At 40.7% G+C, this 23532-nt stretch overlaps 1 protein-coding gene and 1 non-coding gene across 2 annotated transcripts in view; one reads left to right on the top strand and one right to left on the bottom strand.

Moving 5' to 3' along the window:
• SORL1 (sortilin related receptor 1) overlaps nucleotides 1-23532 on the bottom strand; it is a 164969-nt gene that overhangs the window by 90410 nt on the left and 51027 nt on the right. Inside the window, exons 7-11 of the mRNA XM_087828527.1 lie at nucleotides 23339-23440; nucleotides 22204-22373; nucleotides 10224-10416; nucleotides 8018-8135; nucleotides 7730-7803 (exon numbers count right to left, since the gene is read on the bottom strand). Coding sequence (XP_087684653.1) covers nucleotides 7730-7803; nucleotides 8018-8135; nucleotides 10224-10416; nucleotides 22204-22373; nucleotides 23339-23440 — 657 coding nt within the window. The remainder of the gene's footprint in view (nucleotides 1-7729; nucleotides 7804-8017; nucleotides 8136-10223; nucleotides 10417-22203; nucleotides 22374-23338; nucleotides 23441-23532) is intronic.
• LOC148090768 (U6 spliceosomal RNA) lies at nucleotides 20713-20816 on the top strand. The gene has a single exon (XR_015716257.1). It is a non-coding gene; the product is annotated as a U6 spliceosomal RNA (small nuclear RNA).

Genomic DNA, 23532 nt, shown 5'->3' with positions numbered 1-23532 from the left:
AGTCCAAACTGAGTAAGAGAAAGGGGATGTACCAGAAAAAGTATTTGAAGAAATAATGGCTGACAATTTCCCAAATTAGGTTTTTGAAAAACATAAATTTATAGATTCAAGACCAGAGACCAGTGTCCCCAAAAAGGATAAACACAAAGAAAACTACACTTACAGACATCATAACAAAATTGCCAAAAACCAAAGATAAGGGGGAAAAATCTTGAAGCATCTAGAGAAAACTAGCACATTAAATAAAGGGAAGTGGTAAGTGAAATGACTACATATTTCTTATGGAAAACCAAGAAAGCAAGAAGATAGCAGGACTTCTTTAAAGTATTGAAAGAAAATTACTATCAGCCCAGAATTCTATATCCAACAAACATATCCTCCAGGAAGATGAAACAAAGAGATTCTCAAGCGAAGGAAAGCCAAGAGAATGCACAGCCGTCAATCTGCTCTATACAACATGCTAAAGGAATTTCTTCAAGCTGCAGGGAAACTTACCAGGGGAAACAGGGATCTTCAAGAATAAAAGAAGAGCAAGAGAAATGGTAAATACCTGGCTAAACATAAAATATTGCTTTTTTCCTCTTAAGTAGTTTAAAATTGATATCATGATTTAAAGCTAAAACAAAAAACCTAGTTTTGTGGGTTGTCATTGTATGCTGATGTGGCACATAGAACAACAATAACAAAAAGGTCAGGGAAGAAAAAAGGGACCTAATTTGTTGCTGGATTTCAAAGCTTTATGTTAAGTGTAATACTATGTTAAATGCAATATTAATTAAATAATGAACGGCTAAGTATGTATAAACAAACAAATAAAATATTAGACCTAAATCCAACCATAACAATAATTATATTAAATGTTAATGGTTTAAGTGTTTCTTAAAAAGTAGATCTTGGCAGAATGAATAAAAAAGCAAGACCCTACAATATGCTGGCTGCAAAAAACATTTCAAATATAAAGACATAGACTGGTACAAAGTAAATGAATTGGTAAAAGACATACTATTCAAACAGGAAACATAAAAAACACTAGAGTGACTGTTTCAAAATGAGATTAAATAGACCTCAAGAAAAAGGGTGTTACCACAGATAAGGAGGAATAGTTCATAACGATAAAAAGGGCAATTAATCAGAAAAGACAGTAACTGTAAATATGTATGTATTTAGTAACAGAGCCTCAAAATACATAAAGTAAAAACTGACAGGATATGGCACCTAGATCTTGGACTCCCAGCCTCCAGAACTGTGAGAAATAAATGTTTTGTTGTTTAGTCAAAAAAAAAGAAAATTGACAGAATTTAAAGAAAAAATAGACAATTCTATAGTTATAACAATTCACAGAAATAGCCAAAAAAATAGACAATAAGAACATACATAATGTGAGCAACAAGGTATAAACCAACTTCATATAAATAACACCTATGGAATGTTACATCCAAAAACTGCAGAATACACATTCCTTTCTAATGCATATTACATATTCACCAAAACAGACCACATATTAGATCACAAAGCAAATCCCAATAAATTTAAAGGGACTGAGATCATATAAAGTATATTCTTTGACTAAAAGGAAATTAAATTAGACATCAATAAGACACCTATAAAGTTTTAAGTTCCTGAAAACTAAACAATCCTTTTCTAAATAACTTATCAGTCAAAGACAAAAAGCAAAGGGGGCACTATGAAGTAATAAAAATATTCTGGAATTAGTGTTACGGTTGCAAATCCCACCACTTTCAAATGGTGAGTTTTAGTATGTGAATTACATCCCAATTTTAAAAGAGGGTATTAAAATATATTCTGAACCAAATAACAGCAATATTAACATACTTAAATTTGTGGCACACAGCTAAAGCAGTATTTAGAGGAAAACTTAAAACTTTAAATGTTCGTATTAAAAAATATTGAAAATCAATGACCTAAAGTTAATCTATAAGAAGCCACAAAAAGCAAAGTAAAGTAAATCCAAAGTAAATAGGGAAACAATAACACTAAAGAGCAGAAATCAACAAAATAGAAGAGGCGATAGAGAAAATTAAAGTCAAGCGCACATTCTTTGATTGATAATATGAATAAACCACTAACAAATCAAGAAAAATAACAGAAAAAACACAAATCACCAACAGCAAGAATAAAAAGAGGTTATCACCTATTAAAATAATCTTGAATTACAGAGACATAATAAAGGATTTTAACACCTCATTAACATCAATTTCTAGAACATCCAGACAGAAAAGCAACAAGGAAAGAGCAGCCTTAAATAATACATGAGACAAGATGGATTTAATTGATATTCTCAGAACATTTTACCCCAAAGCAGCAGAATATACATTATTTTCAAGTTCACATGGAACGTTTTATAGGATAGACCACATGTTGGGACACAAAGCAAGTCTCGATAAATTCTAAAAAACTGAAATTGTATCAAGGATCTTCTCTGATGATAATATATAAAACTAGAAATCACAAGAAAAAAACTAAAAAACATACCAAGACATGGAGGCTAAGTAACATGTTACTAAACAATGAATGAACTAACAATGAGATCAAGGAAGAGATCAAAAGACACCTTGAAACAAATGAAAATGAGAACACAACCACCTAAAACCTATAGGACAGAGCAAAAGCAGTACTAAGAGGGAAATTCATAGCATTACAGGCCTACCTCAAGAGACAAGAAAAATCTCAAATAAATAATCTAGCTTTACAGTTAAAGAAACTAGAAAAAGAAAAACAGACAAAGCCAAAAGTGAGTAGAAAAAAAAGAAATAATAGAGGTCAGAGCAGAAATAAACAAAATATAGTCTAAAAAAACAAAAGATCAATGAAACCAAGAGGTGGTTCTTTGAAAAAATAAACAAGGTTGACAAATCTTTAACCAGGCTCATCAAGAATAAAGAGAGAGAGGACCCAAATGAATAAATTCAGAAATGAAAGACAAGAAACAACTGACACCACAGAAATACAAAGGATTATGACAACGTATTAAGAACAACTATATGCCAACAATAGAAAACCTGGATGAATTGGATAAATTCCTAGAAACATACAATCTTCCAACACTGAATGAGGAAGAATCAGAAAATCTGAACAGAAAGATTACAACTAACGAAACTGAAGAAGTGATCAAGAAGCAAAAGTCCTGGACTGGGTGGCTTCACAGATAGATTTTACCAGTCACAGAAAAACTAACAGCTATCCTTCTCAAACTATTTCAAAAAATCCAAAAGGAAGGAAGACTTCCAAGCTCATTTTATGAGACCAGCATTATCTTAATTCCAAAACCATATAAAGACACTACAAAAAAATTATAGGCCAATATCCCTGATGAACATAGATGCTAAAATTCTCAGCAAAATATCAGCAAATCAGACCCAGCTATATATTAAAAAGATCATACACCAAGACCAAGTGGGATTTATTCTGGAGGATGCAAGGTTAGTACAATATCTGCAAATCAAATAAACAAGATACACCACATAAAGAAAATGAAGAATAAAAATCACATGATCATATCAATAGATGCAGAAGCAGCATTTGACAAAACCCAGCACACATTTATGATAAAAACTCTCAGCAAAGAGGGAATAGAGAAAATATACCTCAACATAATAAAACCCATATATGACAAACCCACAGCCAGCATCACAATGAACAGGCAAAAAATAAAAGTGTTTCCTTCAAGATCAGGAACAAGACAGGGATGCCTGCTTTCACCACTCTTACTCAACATAGTACAGGAAGGCCTGCGCACAGCCATCAGACAGGAAGAAGAATAAAAGGCACCCAAATTGGAAAGGAGGAAGTAACACTGTTACTATTTGCAGATGACACAATATTGTACATAGAGAACCCTAAAGATTCCACCAAAAACTGCTAGAACTGATAAATGAATTCAGTAAAGTACCAGAATACAAAATAAATGTCCAGAGATTGGTTGTATTTTCAAACACCAATAATGAACTCTCAGAAAGGGAAACTAAGAAAACCCATTCACAATTACTTCAAAAAGAATAAAATACCTAGGAATAAAGTTAACCAAGGATGTAAAAGACCTGTACTTAGAAAATTATAAGACACTGAAGAAAGAAATTAAAGAAGATACAAATAAGTGGACACACATGCCATGTTCATGGATAAGAATTAACATCATTAAAATGTCCATATTACCCAAAGCAATCTACAGATTCAACAAAATTCCTATCAAGATGCCACTGGCGTATTTCACAGAGCTAGAACAAATATTCCAAACATTTGTGTGGAACCCCAAAAGTCCCCGAATACCCACAGCCATCTTGAGAAAGAAGAACGAAGTTGGGGGGATCACAGTACCTGATATCAGACTATACAAGGCCATAGTAACCAAACAGCACTATGGCACTGGCATAAAAACACACACAGATCAGTGGAACAGAACAGGGAGCCACCACCTTTATGGCCAATTAATACTTCACAAAGGAGGCAAGAACATTCAATGGTGTCAAGATAGTCTATTCTACAAATGGTGCTCGGAAAATTGGACAGATTTCTGCAAAAAAATGAAACTGGACCACCTTCTTACACTACACACAAGAATAAACTCAAAATGGATTAGAGACTTAAATGTTAGACTCAAAACTATAAAAATCCTAGAAGAAAATACAGGCAGTAAAATCTTGGACATTTCTCATAGCTATTTTTTCTGATATATCACCTTGGCCAAGGGAAAAATAAGAAAAAATAAACGAACAGACCTATATCAAGCTAAAGTGTGTTTGCACAGCAAAGGAAACCATCAACAAAATGAAAAGACAACCCACTGAATGGGGAACATATTCACCAATGATGGACCTGATAAGGGGTTAATATCCAAAATTTATGAAGAACTTACATAACTCAACACCAAAAAACCACCAACGATTCAATTTAAAAATCAGCAAAGGATCTGAATAGAAGACATTTCTCCAAAGAGGACATACAGATGGCCAACAGATATATGAAAAAATGCTCATTGTCACTAATCATCAGAAAGATGCAAATTAAGACCACAATCAGATGTCCCCTCACACCTGTCAGAATGACTGTCATCAATAAATCAACAAGTGCTGGCGAGGGTGTGGAGAAAAGGGGAATCCTTATGCAGTGCTGGTGGGAATGCAAACTGGTACAGGCACTGTGGAAAACAGTATGGAGGTTCCTCAAAAAATTAAAAATGGAGCTTACCTACAACCCAGCAATTACACTTCTGTGAATATATCTGAAGAAACCTAAAATACTAATTTGAAAGAATATATGCACCCCTATGCTCATTGCAGCATTATTTACAATAGCTAAGATTTGGAAACAGCCCAAGTGTCCATCAGTAGATGAGTGGATAAAAAAGCAGTGGTACATTTACACCACGGAACACTACTTGGCTGTAAAAAAATCCTACGTTTTAGGACAGCATGGATGGACCTGGAGTGTATTATGCTAAGTGAACTAAGCCAGTCAGAGAAAGACAAATACTATATGATCTCATTCATATGTGGAATCTAATGAACAAAATAAACTAACAAACAAAATACAAACAGACTGACAGAGAACAGACTGACAGCTGTCAGAAGGGAGGGGGGTTGCCGGGCTGACAGAAAAAAGTGAAGAGATTAAGCAAAGAAAACAACTCATAGACCAGACGTCAGGAATGTGATTCCATAGAGGAGGGGGGAGGTTCCAGAGGGTAAAGGGGGATAAATGGTGACGGGAGGAGACTGGACTTGGGGTGGTGAACACACAATACAGATGGTGTAAACAGAATAGTACACCTGATACTTATATAATTTTATTAACCCATGTCACCCCAATAAATTCATTTTTTTTAAAAAGACTGTATGAGTCCCTTTATATAGAATTCTAGAAAATGCTAATAATCTGGCAAAGATGAAGGTAACAGAAGGATGACTTATTAAGGGGCATAAAGATCCATGGGGGTGACAGAAACATCTGTTCTCTTAATTGTGGTATCAGTGATGGTGTTAGTGATGGTGATCAACTCTGACCAAACTTTACACTTCGAACATGTGATTTCCTGTAATCCCATATGCCTCCATAAAGCTGTTGAAGAAAAAAGCATGCAAAGGGAACTCCGAGGATCAAAGAATTTGCACAATTAGTAGCAGAAAGGGAACCAGAATTAGTTTTCTGGGCGGCATTGTGCCCACTGCATCCTATTTCCTCTTCCCTGCCACCACCTATTCCCCTCACATCCCAAACTGTCCTTCTAAAGTGAAGGCTGCCACAGACATAGACACAGCCTTTCATCCCTGGTTAGTTCTATGCTATTTCCACACTCAGGCCCCTGACGCGATGACAGCTTCTTGGCAAACGTTAAGTATCCTGGCAGGAGGTGCTGACAGCTGCCCCGCCTCCGCCGACGATGCCACTTCACTGGAGGGGAACAAAACCTTGCTTTCTACCCAGAAGAAAATCATTTGCAGGTGTTCAAATTCCCAATCACACCAACATCAGAAGGTGCAAACCTGTGCACAGAGGAAAGAACACCCAATTTCAAAGGGACATCTGGCTTCAAGAAGGAGGAAAGCAGCTGCTTAATCTTTCCCATGGGCACAGGCCAAGGATGCCCCGAAAATTCCAAACTGTTCACACTTTTGGACTACTCTGGCCTTAACAACCTCCTTCACCTGAGTAAGTACTTACATTCTCTACCTGTTGAGTAGCCCTTACTTTACACACACACGGAGGCACACAAGCACACGCACACATGCCGCAGCGTCCCAGTCTCGGATCTCTCAGCTAGAGGAAAAGTATGTGGCAGGTCTCTGTAACTGAAAAGTCAAGCAAATGCGGGCTTTACTATTACTTTATGTATTCCACATTTAAATATGAAAGTACACATACTGCGTTCCCAACGAGAAGCACCATGAGGATGGGAACTATCTATTAGCTCTTCTGAGAACTCAACATCCCTCCTGACATCACGCTTGGCCCGCAAGAGGGGTTTCCTCGAGGCTTTTCCTGAGTTCTGGGGCTCCTGCTCATGCAGCAAGCACTTCCGAAAGCAGCCCCATAGAACAAGACCAGATGCACTCCTTGGCCTGAGTCATGGGAAGCTGGTGAAGAACTATTTTTTTTTACAAGTTTGGAAATTCCCTAATGTCCAAGGACTACAGAACTAGCTGTACCTTCAGAATTGGTATAATCAGTGCCTAAGGATACATATTAATTATACATAAGGCAAAAACGTCTTCTTTCACGGCACAGAATGAAATGACGGTACCTACATATCACAGCTTTAGTGAGGAGAGGCTTGATTTCAACTTCAATAATATATAAAAATAACAAATAACCAGGCTCGGCCTGACACCACTACAGCTACATCGTCATTTACTAGTGGATTCAGCAAGTGTCTGCTGAGCACCCACACATGCCAGGCACTACTGGATCCCACGGGTAAGGAAGTGAGCAAAACAGACATTGCCTGTACTCATAGGATTTAAATCTTGGAACATTTAGTCAAATAATTTTTAAGTCTGTTTTTGATTCAAAGTAGCAGTTTTGGCAAAATCACAAGCCCACACTACAAGGTGTGAATACAGGTTGGTACAGCTGGCCCTCATGTGTGGTTCCTCTCTCTGTTTTACAGTTACAGCTGGAACTGGTGACCTCCACCACAGGCCATATGCATCCCTGAAAATGTCTGGGCTCAGGCCACATTCTCACACAGACAAGAACCAAGGTGGGGCCTGACCTCACGCCACCGGGCTCCGGCACTGCTGGAGATATACACGTTCATCTTGCTTGCTAAGTTCTTTCCCACTGAACCTGAAATGCAAAAGGAATAATGATTTTTGATTTTAAGAATATGTCAGATAATCACTTTGTCCAACTAGAAATTCTAAGTAGGATCTAACAATTGAGAATGTCTTAAAGCCACAAAACAGCAGTTACTGCAGTAGAAGTCGGTGGTCACCATGTATTTAGCTGCACATAAGCAAACATCTCAACCAGTAAGTAAGAACAGGCAAAACAAACTTACCGGTGGCAATTATGAGACCGGGAGCTGACTCCTTGGATAGGATGGGCATCCTCCGGAGCTGGACGTTGAGCAGCTGGCTGAGCCTCTGGGCCAGGTGCAAGGAACAGCCCTGGGAAAGCTACAAAACACAAGTTCCAGGCACTGTCAACAAGTGATACAATGCCTACATCTCTGTCCAAACACTGAGGCCTGTGTGTGGACATTGCAGCCTGATGCAAAGGAAGGAGGCCTGGCCCAAAGCAAACAAGAGTCACAGCCTGGCTGTCCCCACACTTCATCAGATGGACATGATCAGATGAACCACTTAAATGCCTCTCACTGAAGAAAAGAGAAAAGTTCTAACAAAAAATTCCTTCTGGGTCTCTCAGAGAAATAGCAACCGGAAATCAGCATCAACTCAAGTAGAAAGGAAAGCTATCAATCTCTCCAAATTACCTAGAGATTCTCCCATGTCACTCCCAGATACACAACATGAGATATAAACACCAAGTATCCACACTAAATTTTTTTAAGAATACCACATCTGCACAGAGTCTACAGATGTTCCCTGTAAGACTTCAAGTTGTTCAAACTGACCTCTATCACTTACGCTGCAGATATCAGTTCTTCAAACACGGTCTTTTGCTATGGGGTCATGTCTGATTCTCTTGGCCAGAAAAGGATTCTCAAGTGGGTTCTGGACACAATCACTCTGTGTATGCTATGGTACAGGTAAAAACTGTGACATGGTTTGCTAGATATACTTCTTTTTTATAATAAAAGGATCTGTAACAAATATTGATCTTGCTAGCATCACAGTTTGGCAAGTGAAAACTAGAGCAAATTGAGTTGGGTCTCAAAGAAATATCTGCCAACCTTTTCAATCTTTCTCCTTTTTTCACCACCTAAAATCAAAGTAGAAACTAAAAACTGAGTAACTGTTGTACAGTTCATAAACTGATCGGTCGGTGACATAGGAAGCTGAATTTTAATAATACCATTAATTTTACTTAACCAAGGCTTAGACCCCCACGGCATGCTGAAAAATACCCATCCCATCCACACCAGACTCATGCAGAGTTCGGAGATCTAGAAGACACTACTGAGTGCATGGGAAGCACCTAGGTCTTGGTCCACATGTACTTACATCCTGCCTCTCTGCAAAGTTCGATTCAATGTCATTAGTCAAGAGCTGGTACCAAATCAGAAGATAAATCAGAAGTACATTCTAGAGCAAAATGTCCAAAAAAGTTTTCCAAAGAGCCACAGATACAGCATATATTTCACCACAGACAAACAAAATTCAATAGTCCAAAAGACCAGGTAATCGTCTCACTAAAATGTTACAGTTTCTCCAAAAATCAGTGCTACTGGTTTTTATCTGAGTTCCTTCTGTCCATCTACTTTACACACCCTAGATCCCTTGCGTGAAATGAAAACAGGGATGTGGTATCTCACATAAAGTTAGGGACCACAACTGTTCTGGAGGGAAAAGAAAGGAGTTGCTTAGTATATGGGACTACTTAATAAGACCAAATAACTCATTTCAGTATCCTTAGCTTTTCAGATGAAGCCACAGATAGGGAAAATTATAGAATCCTAAATTATATTCAGAGAGGAATTTTAAAAGATTCTATAGAAATAACTTATGGGAGAGGTTTCAAATGCTCTTGGTTCAAAGCACAGCTGGTGTCTCAGTAATGTTTTTACAGCACTTTTAAGCCAGAAAAAATACCAATAAGTATATACATCCTAAGAACTTAGTGGCAGTGTGAAATAATATTGCTATATGTAATTATTAAAAGCAAAAGTAAAAGTTTTATTTCATTCTTAAATATCTACAGTTACTTAGTAATGGGATGTGTGACCCTACTGGGCACCTCAGAACATCTCAAACTGTGGAGTCATATGAGGCACCACCACTACCTTCCTGCTCCACCTCATTTCCTCACTTGCCTTCCACCACGTCAACTGCTGAAGATTCAGCTTCACAAAGATAGGATGTCATCAAAAGAAGCACAGCATGAGCTACTGTTGAAACTGTACACTAACTCAAGAAAGTAATGCACATGGTGCCAACAGGTGTCCAATATCACAGTGCTTCCACAGAAGTTTGAGCTGTCCACGGTGCCCCGCAACGTGCCTAGGTACAGAGTTTGGGAACTGTATGTGTAGAACTACAGATAAAACTTTTTTCAAAAACCCAACAAGATGAAAGCATCTATACCTCACAGCTGATTTTTTCTCCATATCCTGTGAAGGCTGGAGCCTGAAGAAATTCCCAGGTTCCCCCTTTGTCAAAGGTGATGACTGATCTCATGTTCTCCTCACTCACGGAGCCATTGATCAGAGTGGCAATGTAGACGCCTTGTAGCCCTTCCACACGGTGGAAGTCAGCAAATGGTTCATTTGCAAAGTACCTACAATAAGAGAAAATAAACAGCTATGAAACTGAATTGGTATTTTTTGGTATGTTTTTGTTATAAATAACATAAAACTTAACCACTTTAAATTACACAATGCAGTCCCATTAGTACATTCACAGTGCTGTGCGGCCACCATCGCTATCCAGTCCAGAACATTTTCACCGCCCAGAAGGACGCCTGTACCCAGGGCAGTCATTCCCAATTGCCCCTCCCATCCAGGGCCCCGGCAACCACTAGTAACTGTCTGTCTCCATACACCTGTCTATTCTGGATACAGCATAGAAAGGATCATACAGTATGTGGCCTTTTTAATAGTTATTTTTACTTAGCATAATGTTTTCGAAGTTCATCCTATTGTAGCACGCATCGGTACTTCATTCCATTTTATAACTGCTCTTTAAAAAAACACACAGTGATTGTTTTTTAACTCTGAGGGTCAAGTTGTTTATCTGATCAATAATTCCTCACAGGGGTCCAGAATGATGACTACAACACACAAAAGTTGAGGTTAGGGTCACCTCTATTTGTTCAAAATGGAGCCCAAATCCTCCAGTGAGGCATGACAAACAGTAAACCATAAGCCAGGCTCGCCAGACGCTGATCACAGTGCCCGCCTCACCACCTCACCCACTGTGGGAATGCGGCTAGGGGTGCAGCAGGCTGTCCGGGGCGCACACCAGGTGTCTGACAGGGGCCCTCCCCGGGGAGCAGCACTGAGCTGAGGTTGCACCTGCTGCCAGTGAGGCCGAGAAGGCACGATGAAGCCGCTGCGCTAGGAGGACGCTGCAGCGGCCCCGCAGGAAAGCAGCTCTGCAAACAGTGCACGCTGCAGGCCGCGGAGCTCCCAGGAACCGTGAGTACAGGCCACGTGTGGCTTCGAAAAACTGCAGTGCACCCTCTATGGAGAGGGTTCTGAGCACCTGTGCTTTGCAACAAATGAGCCCAGAACTGCGCTTCTCCATTATCTGCCACTCAAACCTTAAGCCGGATGGCTGCTCTCACATCAAACGCGGACGCAGCCCCGGCGCCTGGAAGGGAAGAGGAGCCGTGCTCGCTCGTGGGGGCTCAAAAGCCACTGCAGACGGAGCAAGCAAAGCCCTGACAAAGCCCTGGAGCTGAGACCCAACGTTCCGACACGTGGTTTCCTCAGGCCTCTTTTAGTTAGTTTCCAGTCACTTCCTTAGTAGTCAGCCCAAGGTCTAGTATCCACCTGCTCTGTTTCCTCAGCTCCACGCTCTTCATTCCATCACTATGACATCTGTCACCCTCAGATTTATTGGCTCTGTCAGATATCTGGGAGGTCTGAGTTTCTCTCATTTTGGAGAGCTCTGCTTCTTTCCCTGGTCATTCTCCTAAAGTTTTATCTTTTAGTTCCAAGCAGGAGCCTGTGCTCTCTCTGTCTCCACTCCCCGACTTCAGTTCCCAACCCACCTGTCATCTCCCCCTCTGACTGGCCCTAGGACAACTCACCTTGCTCTAAGCACTCCTCCCGACAGCCTGCTGTCCTCCTCTCTCTCACTGGCCCTCACTGCAGCTCTCTCTCATGCTTCCCAGCATGCCTGGGTCGAGCCGTACCTGCAGCAGCAGCCCCGGCCACCCTCAGTGCAGAGTCAAACCCTCCCAGACATTCCTGGCCAGTCAAGCGGGTCCTCCTCAGGATGCCCAGTGGGCCTCACAACTCTCCCATCACCATATTTGTTCCTCCATCTAGACAATGCTTTCCGAGATTTCTACTTGGCACGTCCCACCAATGCCAGGGCAACCCCTATTAGGAATTCCTTCTCAGTTCTCTAAGTAAAGTAGAACCAGTTCCTGGGTCACACTTTCCTCCTGAGTTTAGGGAATAGCTCATTTCAAATACCACAAAGTTTTTGTGTTTTTGTAAACTAGCCTGCCCATGTAATCTGCTAGCCCGCCCTTACCCCATTTCATCTTGCTGAGATGGAGATGCAGGTGCCAAGGCCACTCCAACGAGCACATCTGAGCATCTCCAGTCCTGGGACAAAATCTAAGTCAGAAGGCTCAGCAGGATGCTGGTGTCTGAATCTTGACCAAAATCTATTTTCATTTTATTAAGTGGGCTGCATGCTAAAGCAGGGGAGGGGCCTTCCTCATGGCAGAAAGGAACATCTGTCCGTGTGAGCGGCCACATGACAGAATCCCTAGGCTCCTGCTCTCCCCTGTCCTGAGCTATTCGTCCTAAATACCTGACAACTGTGGAAGGTGAAGAAACCGTTGGCAAGCTGTGACATATCCATCCCACAGCCAGGCACTCTTGCTCTCAAACAGTCAGTGAGAGGCCCGAGCAATAATGAATGTTACTGATTTTAATTATAAAAATGTAAGGAGACTGTCACTCATCCATAAAAAGAAATGAAGTGCTGCCACATACCACGTGCCACATGCCACACGTGCATAATCCTTGAAAATGCTGTACCGAGTGGAAGAAGCCAAACACATAGGACAGATATTTGGATACGATTCCACTTGTGTGAAATACCCAGAAAAGGCAAATCCAGACAGTAAGTACACTGGTGGCTGCTAGGGCTTCAGGGGAGGATGGTGGAGAGATACTGCCTAATGGACAAGAGGTTTTCTTTAGGGGAAATAAAAATGTTTTGGAACTTGATAAAGCTGTTAGTTATACAACATTGCAAATGTACTAAATGACACTAAGTTGTTTACTTTAAAATGGTTAAATTGAGCCCTACCTGGTTTGGCTCAGGGATTAGAGAGTCAGCCCTCAGAATGAAGGGTCCCACATTCAATTCTAGCCAAGGGCCAGTTCCTGGGTTGCAGGCTCAATCCCTGGCCCTGGTCAGGGCCCATGTGGGAGGCAACCAATTGATGTGTCTCTGTCACATGGATGTTCCTCTCTCCCTTCCACTCTCTCTGAGGAGCAATGGAAAAAATATCCGCAGGTGAGGAATAAAAAAAATAAAATAAAATAAGTAAAGAAATAAAATGGTTAAATTGGAGTTATACAAATTTCACCTCAATAAATAATCTTTTTAAAAGTCACAGGAACTAGCCCAAAGGGGTTGCCACTGACCAGACCAGCCCAAGACGGAGTCCTGGTGGGAGCAGTTTATAACACATTACGGGATAATTAATGTGTTATAAACATTAACACACGGGATAATTAATAACCTGTCACCTACGCTGGGGAAAGTAAGGAGTGAGAGGTGCACCTCCAGTCAGGACAGCACAGTATGTAAACGTGCTCGCCTCCTCCTATGGCCACATCAAAATTACAGCCAAATTACAGAGCAGCCAACACTGAGAACCACCTGAAGACTAGCTGAACAGAGCTATCTAACTAAGGATATAGAGAAGAAACCACACCATGACTGGTAGGAGGGGCAGAGACTTAGAAAAGGCTGGTCCCACACCCACATGTCGTGGTTAAGAACTGGGAGAGATATCTTGGCTGCAGAGGTCCCCATTGAGGAGTGAGGGGGTCCCAGCCCCAACCAACTGCACTAATGCCAAGAAGAGGAGTCTCCACAAAATCTGGCTGAAAATGAGCGGGGACTCCATCCAGGCAAGACACAGGGCACGTGGAGAACCAGACGTCCTCTTAAAGGGTCCAAGCAAAGACTCACTCACTCAAAAACACTGTCCATAAGCTCCAACGAAGGGACAGCAGCTTTAAAAGCACCAGAAGCATGTGGGGAGGAACTGAATTCCCTGGCTTCAGAAAAAGGTCTGGAGGGGTAGCACTCTCCAGCACAAAAGAGCTGGCAGACACCACTGTTCCTTTGCTGAGCTTCCCCACCCCCCCGCCCCCAACAGCCTGCAAGAGCCGGTGGGGCCGAACCTGACTCTCCATCAATCTGGCTACCCTGATCGTGCAACCCCAACCTTGGGAATTCCCTGAAACTCCATCCCGCCCAAGTCACACACCTGCCCAGACCCCTGTAAGGATACTCTTTAAGTAGCTGAACTTCACAAGCAGCTGGTCTTTCCTAAAATCTCTCAAAAATCCACAAAACCCAACCAAATAAGCAATTGCTCAAAGCTGGGCACTAGTGGCGGGCAGCCTTGGTTTGCAGCATTACATCTCGCAGGCACCTCAAAGGCCATCACAAGCAGCTACTAACAGCGGATCATTTGGTAGCTACTATCATGGGGCCCCAGGCTGAGCGCAGACAATGCTGACCTGGGCATGCACCAGAGACCCTCACAGAGGCCTCAGAAACAACACACCTGGCTGCAGCATGAGACCACACCACAGCACCACACAAACAGCACACCCAAAGGGTGGACTCAAAAGGCACCAGAGCACTACTAAAGCAAATTCCACTCTGTGGGGTCAGCCCCCAACAGCAGCTCCTTTGCTATAGTCAAAGCCAGTCCTCACAGCCAGTCAGCCTGAGGATCAATCCCAACCACTGGCATGCCAACAGCAATCAAGGCTCAACTACAGCAGGAGAGCACACTCAACCCACATGATTGACACCCCTAGAGCACCTGGCTCAGGTGACTAGGAAGACTGCATCACTGTGCCCCGGAGGACACCTACTACATAAGGCAACCCTGAAAAGACTCAGAGATGTAGCAGCTCTACTTAATACATACAAACACAGGGAGGCAGCCAAAATGAGGAGACACAGAAACATGTCCCAAATGAAAAAACGGAACAGAACTAAAATAAATAAATAAATAAAACTAAACAAAATGGAAGCAAGCAATCAACCAGATACAGATTTCAAAACACTGTATATAAAGATACTCAATTCATTTAGGAGAAGAATAGATGAATTCAGTGATAACGTATACAAAGAGATAAAAAGACATTAAAAAACAGTCAAAAACATGGAATATGATAACTGAAATGAAGAGTACAGTAGATGGAATCAACAGCAGGCTAGATGAAGCAAAGAAACTGAATCAGTGATTCGGAAGACAATGTAGCAGAAAATATCCAATCAGAACATCAGAAACAAAAAAAGAATTTTTAAAAAATGAGGAGAGTTTAAGGAAATTCTGGGACATCAAGTGTAACAACATCAACATCATAGGGGTACCAGAAGAAGAAGAAAGAAAGTGCGAGATTGAAAACCTATTGGAAGACATAATGAAAGGAAACTTTCCTAACCTGGTGAAAAAAATAAACATACAATTCCAGGGACACAGAGAGCCCCAAACAAGATGAACCTAAAGAGGTCCACACAGAGACACATCAAAATTAAAATGGCAAAGGTAAAGACAAAGAGAAAAATCTTAAAAGCAGCTAAAGAAAAGCAATTAGTTACCTACAAGGGAGCTCCCATAAGACTGTCAGCTGATTTCTCAACAGAAACTTTGCAGGCCAGAAAGTATTAGGTAGAATATTCAAAGTGATGTAAAGCAAGGACCAACAGCCAAGATTACTCTTTCCAACAAAGCTATCATTTAGAATTGAGGGCCAGATAAAGAGCTTCTCAAAAAAGAAAAAGGTAAAGAAGTTCATTACCACCAAATCAGAAGCAGGAGGAGGAGGCTGAGAAGAAAAAGAAATTAAAAATATGAATAATATAGCAAGAACTACAATTGATCAATAATTAAATATTAATGGATTAAAAATCCAATAAAAAACCATAGGGAGGCTGGACAGGTAAGAAAACAAGACCAACATATGCTGACTAGAAAACATCCACTTCAAAGACACACACAGAGTGAAAGTAAATGAACGGAAAAACATACTTCATACGAATGGAAACAAAGAACAAAAGCTGGGGTCACAATCCTTATATCAGACAAAATAGGCTTTAAAACAAAAACTGTAATAGGAGACAAGCAGGACATTTCTTAATGATAAATAAATCAAACAAAAAGATATAACTCTTGTAGACATTTATGCATGCAACATAGGAACACCTAAATATAGGGGGTCCCAAAAAATATATACACACTTTAACAGCTGATACCTCAATTTCTGAAAATGAAATGTATTTTAATAAACACTGCCTTTATAATTATTCAAAGTGTGTATATATATTTTTGGGGACACCCTGTGTATAGACCAAATAGGGAGTGACAGTAATACAGACACAGCAGAGAACTTTAAAACCTTACTGACATCATTGGATAGATCATCCAGACAGAAAATCAACAAGGAAACAGTAGCCTTAAATGACACAATAGACCATATGAATTTAATTGATATTTTTAAAACATTTCACCCCCAAAGCAGCAGAATATACATTTTTTTTCAGGTGCACATAGAATATTTTGAAGAACAGACCACATGTGAGGCAACAAAACAAGTCTCAATAAATTTAAGAAGACTAAAATCATAACAAGCATAAGACCACAATGGTATAAAACTAGACATCAATTACAGGAAGAAAACTGAAAAACACACAAATGGAGGCTAAGTACCATGTCACTAAACAATGAATGAGTTAAAGAGATTAAGAAAAACAGAAAATATAGCCCTGGCCAGTTTTGCTCAGTGGTTAGAGCATCGGCCCATGGACTGAAGAGTTGCAGGTTCAATTCCTGGTCAAGGGCATGTAACTTGGTTGCAGGTTCAATCCTTGGCCCTGGTTGGGGCTCATGCAGGATGTTTCTCTATCTCCCTCCCTTCCACTCTCTAAAGATCAATGGAAAAAATATCCTTGGGTGAGGATTAAAAAAAAAAGAAAAACCTTAAAGTATAAACTAAAAGAAATGAAAATTAAAACACAACCACCCAAATCTGTGGTATACAGCCGAACTAGTCATAACAGGGAAATTCATAGCAATACAGGCCTACCTTAAGAAACAAGAAAAATGTCAACTAAATAATCTAAAGTTAAACCTAAAGGAACTATAAAATAACAAGAAACAAAACCCAAAGACAGAATAAAAGAAATAATAAATATAACAGGGAAATAAACTAAAGAGAGACTAAAAATAATACAAACAATCACTGAAACCAAGACCTGGTTTCTTAAAATGATAAAACAAACTTATTACCCTTTAACCAGACTCATCAAGATAAAAAGAGGGAGGACCCAAATAAATAAAATCAGAAATAAAAGAGAAGTCACAACTGACATCACAGAAATACAAAGAAAATACTACAAATAATTACATGACAACAAACTGGTCAGTTGAAAGAAATGGAAAAATTCCTAGAAACATTCAATCTTCCAAGACTGAATCAAGAAACAGAAAATCTGAACAGACCAATAACTATTAATGTAATCAAATCAGTAATCAAAAACTCCCAACAAACAAAAGTCCTGGATTAGATGGCTTCACAGGTTAAGTTTTACCAAACATTCAAAGAAATAACACCTATCCTTCACAAACTATTTCAAAAAATTAAACAGAAGGGAAGTCTCCCAAAATCTTTTTATGAAGTCAGCATTACCCTGATACCAACACCAAACAAAGACATTACACAAAAAGCAAATTATAGGCATATACCCCTGATAATCATGGATGCAAAAATCCTAAACAAAATATTAGCAAACAGAATTCAGCAACAGATTAAAAAGATCATACATCATGATCAAGTGGGATTTATTCCTGGGAAGCAAGGTTGGTTCAATATCTGCAAATCAATTAATATGATAAACCACATAAACAAAATGAAAGATAAAAATCATAAGATTGTATCAATAGATGAAGAAAAAGCCTTTGAACAAAACCCAGCATCAATTTATGATTAAAACTCTCAGCAAAGTGGGAACAGAAGAAATATACCTCAACATAACAAAGGCCATATATGACAAACACATAGCTAATATCAGACTAAGTGAGGAAAAGTTAAAAACATTTTCAAAATCAGAAACAAGACAGGACTGTCTACTTTCACCATTTTTATTAGACATAGTACTGGAAGTCCTAGCCATAGCCATCACACAAGAAAAAGAAATAAAAGGCATCCATCCAGATTGGAAAGAAAAAAGTAAAACTTTCACTATTTGCAGATGACATTATCATTCTTTATATCTAAAGAACCAAAAGAGTCTATCAAAAAACTATTAGAATTGATAAATGAATTCAGTAATGTAGCAGGATACAAAATTAATATTCAGAAATGGGTTGCATTTTTATACAACTATAAGAGAAATTAAGAAAACAATCCCATTTACAACTACAACGAAAAATATAAAATACCTAGAAATAAGCTGAAGCAAGGAGATAAAAGACATGTACTTGGAAAATTAAGACACTGAAGAAAGAAACTGAAAAAGACATAAATAAATGGAAGCATATAATATGCTCACGAGTAAAAAGAATTAGCACTGTTAAAAATGTCCATGCCTCCCAAAGCAATATAGATTCAATGCAATCCCTACACCAAAATACCAATGGCATTTTGCACAGAACTAATGCAAATAATAGTAAAATTTATACGAACCATAATAAGGCCCTGAATAACCAAAGCGATCTTGAGAGAGAAGAAACAGTGGGGGACTCACGCTACCTGATACCAAATGTTTTACAAGGCTGTAGTACTCAAAACAGCTTGGTACTGGCATACAAGCAGGCACACAGATCAATGGGACAGAAGAGAGTCCAGGGAGAAAATGTCTACATGGTCAATTACTCTATGACAAAGAAGACAAGAACACACAATGGGATAAAGATGGTCTTGGATAAATGGTCTTGGAAAAACTAGACAGACACGTGAGAAAAAAATGAAACTAGATCACCTTCTTACATCATATCCATGAATAAAGTCAAAATGGATTAATGACTTAAATGTAAGACCTGGAATCATAAAATTCGTAGAAGAAAACATAAGCAGGAAAGTCTTTGACATTGCTCTTGGTAATATATTTTTGAATAAATAAATGAGACTACATCAAATTAAAAAATTTTTGCACAACAAATGAAACAATATAACTAAAGACAATTTACTCAGTAGAGGAAGATATTTGCCAATGATACATCCAATAAGGGTTTTATATCCAAAATATATAAAGAACTCACAAAAGTTAAAATCAAAAATACAAACAATCCTATTAAAAAACGGGTAGAGGACCTGAATAGACCCTTCTCCAAAGAGGACATACGGATGGCCAATAGACATATGAAAAGATGCTGAAAGTTACTAATCATTATAGAGATGCAAATAAAAACCACAATGAGATACCATCCCCCACCTGTCAGATGGCTACCATCAATAAATCAACAAACAAATGTTAACGCAGATGTGGGAACCTTGCGCATTGTTGATGGGATTGCAAATTGGTGCAGCCACTGTGGAAAACAGTGTGGAGGTTTCTCAAAAAATTGAAAATAGCCTTGGCCAGGCAGCTCAGATGGTTAGAGAGTCATCGTGATACGCCAAGGTTGCGGGTTCGATCGCTGGCCAGGCCACATATAAGAATCGACCAATGAATGCATAAATAGATGGAACATCAAGTTGATGTTTCTCTCCCTCTCTCTCTCCCCCCCCTTCCTTTCTCTCACTAAAATCAATATTTTTATATAAAGAAGGGTATTACACTAAGTCAGACAGAGAAATAAGTCAGACAGAGAAAGACAAATACCATATAATTTGACTTGTATTTGGACTCTAAAGAACAAAATAAACAAACAAACAAAACAGAAACTAACTCATAGCTACAGGGAACAGTGATGGTTGTCAGATTGAAGTGGGTTGGGGGGAGGGTAAAAAAGATGAAAGGCATTAGGAAATTCAAATTGGCGGTTACAAAGTAGTAACAGCAATGTAAAGTATAGCATAGGGAATATAGTTAATATATTGTAATAACTATGTATGTTGTGAGATGGGTACTAGAGTTATCAGGGGAATCACATCACATCGTAGGTTATATCAACGTCTACATGCTATGCTGTATACCTGAAACTAATATAATATTGAATGTTAACTGTAATTGAAAAATTTTTATTTTTTAAAAAGATAGCACATGTGATGGAAAATAAATAGGAAGTGGAAAAGCACTATTAGAGACCATGTGAAAAGTTCTCCACTTGGATATCTAATAGGCATCTCCAACCTAGTAAGTCCAAACCCAAATTCTTGATCTTCCCCCCACCACACACCTATACCTGTAGCAGCCCTCCTGGCTCAGTATGTAGCTATTATTCTACCAGCTGCTTGGGCCAAGCAGTGGTGGTCTCTTGACTCTTCCTTGTTGCGTCTAATCTGCCAGCAAATCTATTAGCAAATGGTCAGAATCTCCACTGCCACTAGCCTGGGTCCAGCCAACATCCATCTCCACTGGCCTGGATTTCTGCAACATTTGTACAGCTATTTTTCTGGCCTGCACTCTTATCCCTTCCAGGAGTTTGAATCCCAAAAAGCAATGAGGATGGCTTTTCTAAAAGCTAGGTCACGTGCTGACTTCAGCAGCAGATATACTAAAATTGGGATGACAGAGAGGTTAGTGCGGGCCCCGTGCAAGGATGACACGCAAATTCATGAAGTGTTCCATATTCTTCTGTCATTTAAAAACTTCTAAAATAAATTTTTAATTAAAAATAAAATATAAGTCACATGGGGAGGTCAATTAAAATTATTTACAATACTGTCCATTTTGTTGAATGCACTTTTCTTTATATAATGCAATTCACAATTTTTTAAATGGTAAAACAAAATGTAATAGGTTAAATCAAATAATGTCCATCTTCTGGTCAAAACCCTCCAGTCCACAAAAAAGGAAAAAAATTAAGTTTCCTCCATGTCCTTTCAGGCCTACACAATCTGAGTCCTGCTGTCTTTGGTCCTGTCTTTAGGATTCTCTCTCCCCTCCTTCACTTTGAGCCACCCTGGCCTCCTCACTATTTCTAAAATAAACCAACTTTACGAAGTCAGGTGTTAGAGTCACCGTGCCTGCCATTCCCTGTGCCTGCGGCGCTCCTCCCCGGTGTCGGCCTGGCTCCTGCCCTCCTGCAATTCAGCACCTCTTAAAAGGTAACCCTCTTCCATGACGGCCAGTATAAAATGACACCCGCGTCAACCTCTGTCCTCTTGTGTTCACCAGCACTCACCATAACCAGGCAGATTACAAATTTGTTTATATTCTGTCTTCTCCTAAGTAGGACAAAAGTTCTGTGGAACAGGGACCTTATCCCTGCTGTACCTAAAGCAAGGTCTGGCCCAGAGCAGCAGCGTACTTGCTGAATGAACTGGTGACTGAATGAGCTGCCAGCCCAAGAGGGTGGACAGCAGGGATGGGCCCTGTGACCCAGCAGCCACGGCTCTACAGCCAGACCTCCCCGCAGACAAGTCAGTCATTTTCACCAGATGACCCTTTCGTCAAGCAGAGAGTGATCCTAATCACAACCGGGCATCTCCCAAGTCTGGTTTATCATAGAACAAAGGAGACTAAGTGAACTGGTAGCACTCAGGAATCAGTGCCACCCACGACACCATGGCATCGATCCCTCCCAAACACCATGAACCTTCCCAAGCCCAGGGAGTGCCCATTACTGCAGAACAGTGAGCTCACCCTGTGAGTTACTGATAAAAGATCAATGACGTGGTGTCTTTCCACAGACACAGAACAGCACCTTTCACAAGAACTAGGTAAGTGAATGAAGGAACCCATGTCGAGAGGCTGCAGTGTCTCAGAGGCTAGCCCCGCCTACAGCAGCGGTGCTCAGCCTTGCGTCAAATAAAAATCACTAAGGAGCTGTTTAAAACCCTCACACCCCAGCCACACCCCAAACCAGTTACACTGTCATCTCTGGGACGGTGAGCCAGGGATAGGGTTTTTGAAAACATCCCCAACTGGGTGCAAACACTCAGCTATTGTTGAAAACCAACAACTAGAGGCCTGGGTCCTGCTGATGGAAGAAAGCAGGAGGGACTCCTGAGCTCCTTACCTCACCAGGGTGTCACTGCCGGCCCCAGCTGGGCTGTAATAGAGCACATTCTCCAAAGACAGGGAAAACTTCAGCCCCTCTGCCTCTGAGATGTATAAGTTGGTGCGGTTGTTACTATGACTGACACATACAAACACCTGGTCCTCGGAGGCATCTGCGATATAATATTCCTTGGGAATAGAAAATACAAAATACATAAGCCAAAAAACGCACATCCTGTGGGCTTTCTCTATATACACTAGAGCAACGACTTCCAACATCCCAGCGAGGAGGGTGGGCCTAAAGCCCACGGAAAGTGGAAGCCCCCCAATCTTGGCAAAGAAGCCTGCGGGCTCTCCTCCGGGAACCAGCCGGAGGCTGCTCTGCAGCTGGGACAGAGCTCTTATTGGAAAAGGGGCCACTGAACTCCATACACGACCTAAAAACCTCCTTTTAGTTAATAACGTCTCCCTCTTTTTCCCAAAAGACCTACCACTAGTACAAAAGACAATACAGACTAACATGAATTTCCCTTCCTTTTTTCTACAAGGTGACTAAAGGAAGGGGAGCCCACAGAAAGCAAAGAGCTGGCAGGAGTGTTTTCTGTCACACCCTCTTCTAGGCTACCAACCTCCCACCAGGCCAACTGCTAGTGCCAAGGCAGCTCCTCCCTGTGGCCACTGCTCTGACGCCCCCGCCCACACTGATCCTCCCTGTAGGTCCCCGTGCGTCGGACTGCATGCGCTTTCCTCCCCTGCATGGCTCTCAGTCTCTGGGGCTGGTCTGTACCTGAAAGGCAGGACCAAATCTCACACCTTTTTGAGCCTAGACTTGTGAGTAGCACAACAGGTACTCGAGTAAGTGCTGCTGTCCTTCAGTGCTGGCCCACTGGGCCCGCTGGCTCTGCCTCCAAACCTGTCATCCTTTCCCATGTAAAGCAAATTAGGCTCCTGTTCAGCTCCACTTCGAACATGAAGACGGAAAAACCAGACCAGCAGGCCCAAAGCATAACGGCTCTCTCTAGAGGCCTTTCTGGAAAGTGACTTCAGGGAGCCTGGTCAAATATCCACCCTGGCAGGACATGCCACGAACACCCTTTCCCTGGCCCTTGCGTGGGAATGACCCTTCCTCCCACCCCCTAAAGAACCCCACTTACATTAATAGGATGTCTTGTGACAAATTGGGCTGCTCGCATGGGCTTCCGGCCAAAGGAGACCCAAAGCTGCACAGAAGGTGGCTGCTGGCTGCCCCAGGGATGCTGCCAAGGAAGAGGAGGAAACAATCAATTGTGCTACATTGTAACCACTCAGAATAAGCGCAAAAGGAAACAGAAAAGTCAGAACCCTCTGA

This window comes from Miniopterus natalensis, chromosome 20, assembly GCF_054644295.1.
Source record: "Miniopterus natalensis isolate mMinNat1 chromosome 20, mMinNat1.hap1, whole genome shotgun sequence".
NCBI lineage: Eukaryota > Metazoa > Chordata > Mammalia > Chiroptera > Miniopteridae > Miniopterus > Miniopterus natalensis.
This window is presented reverse-complemented; position numbering and strand designations above follow the sequence as displayed.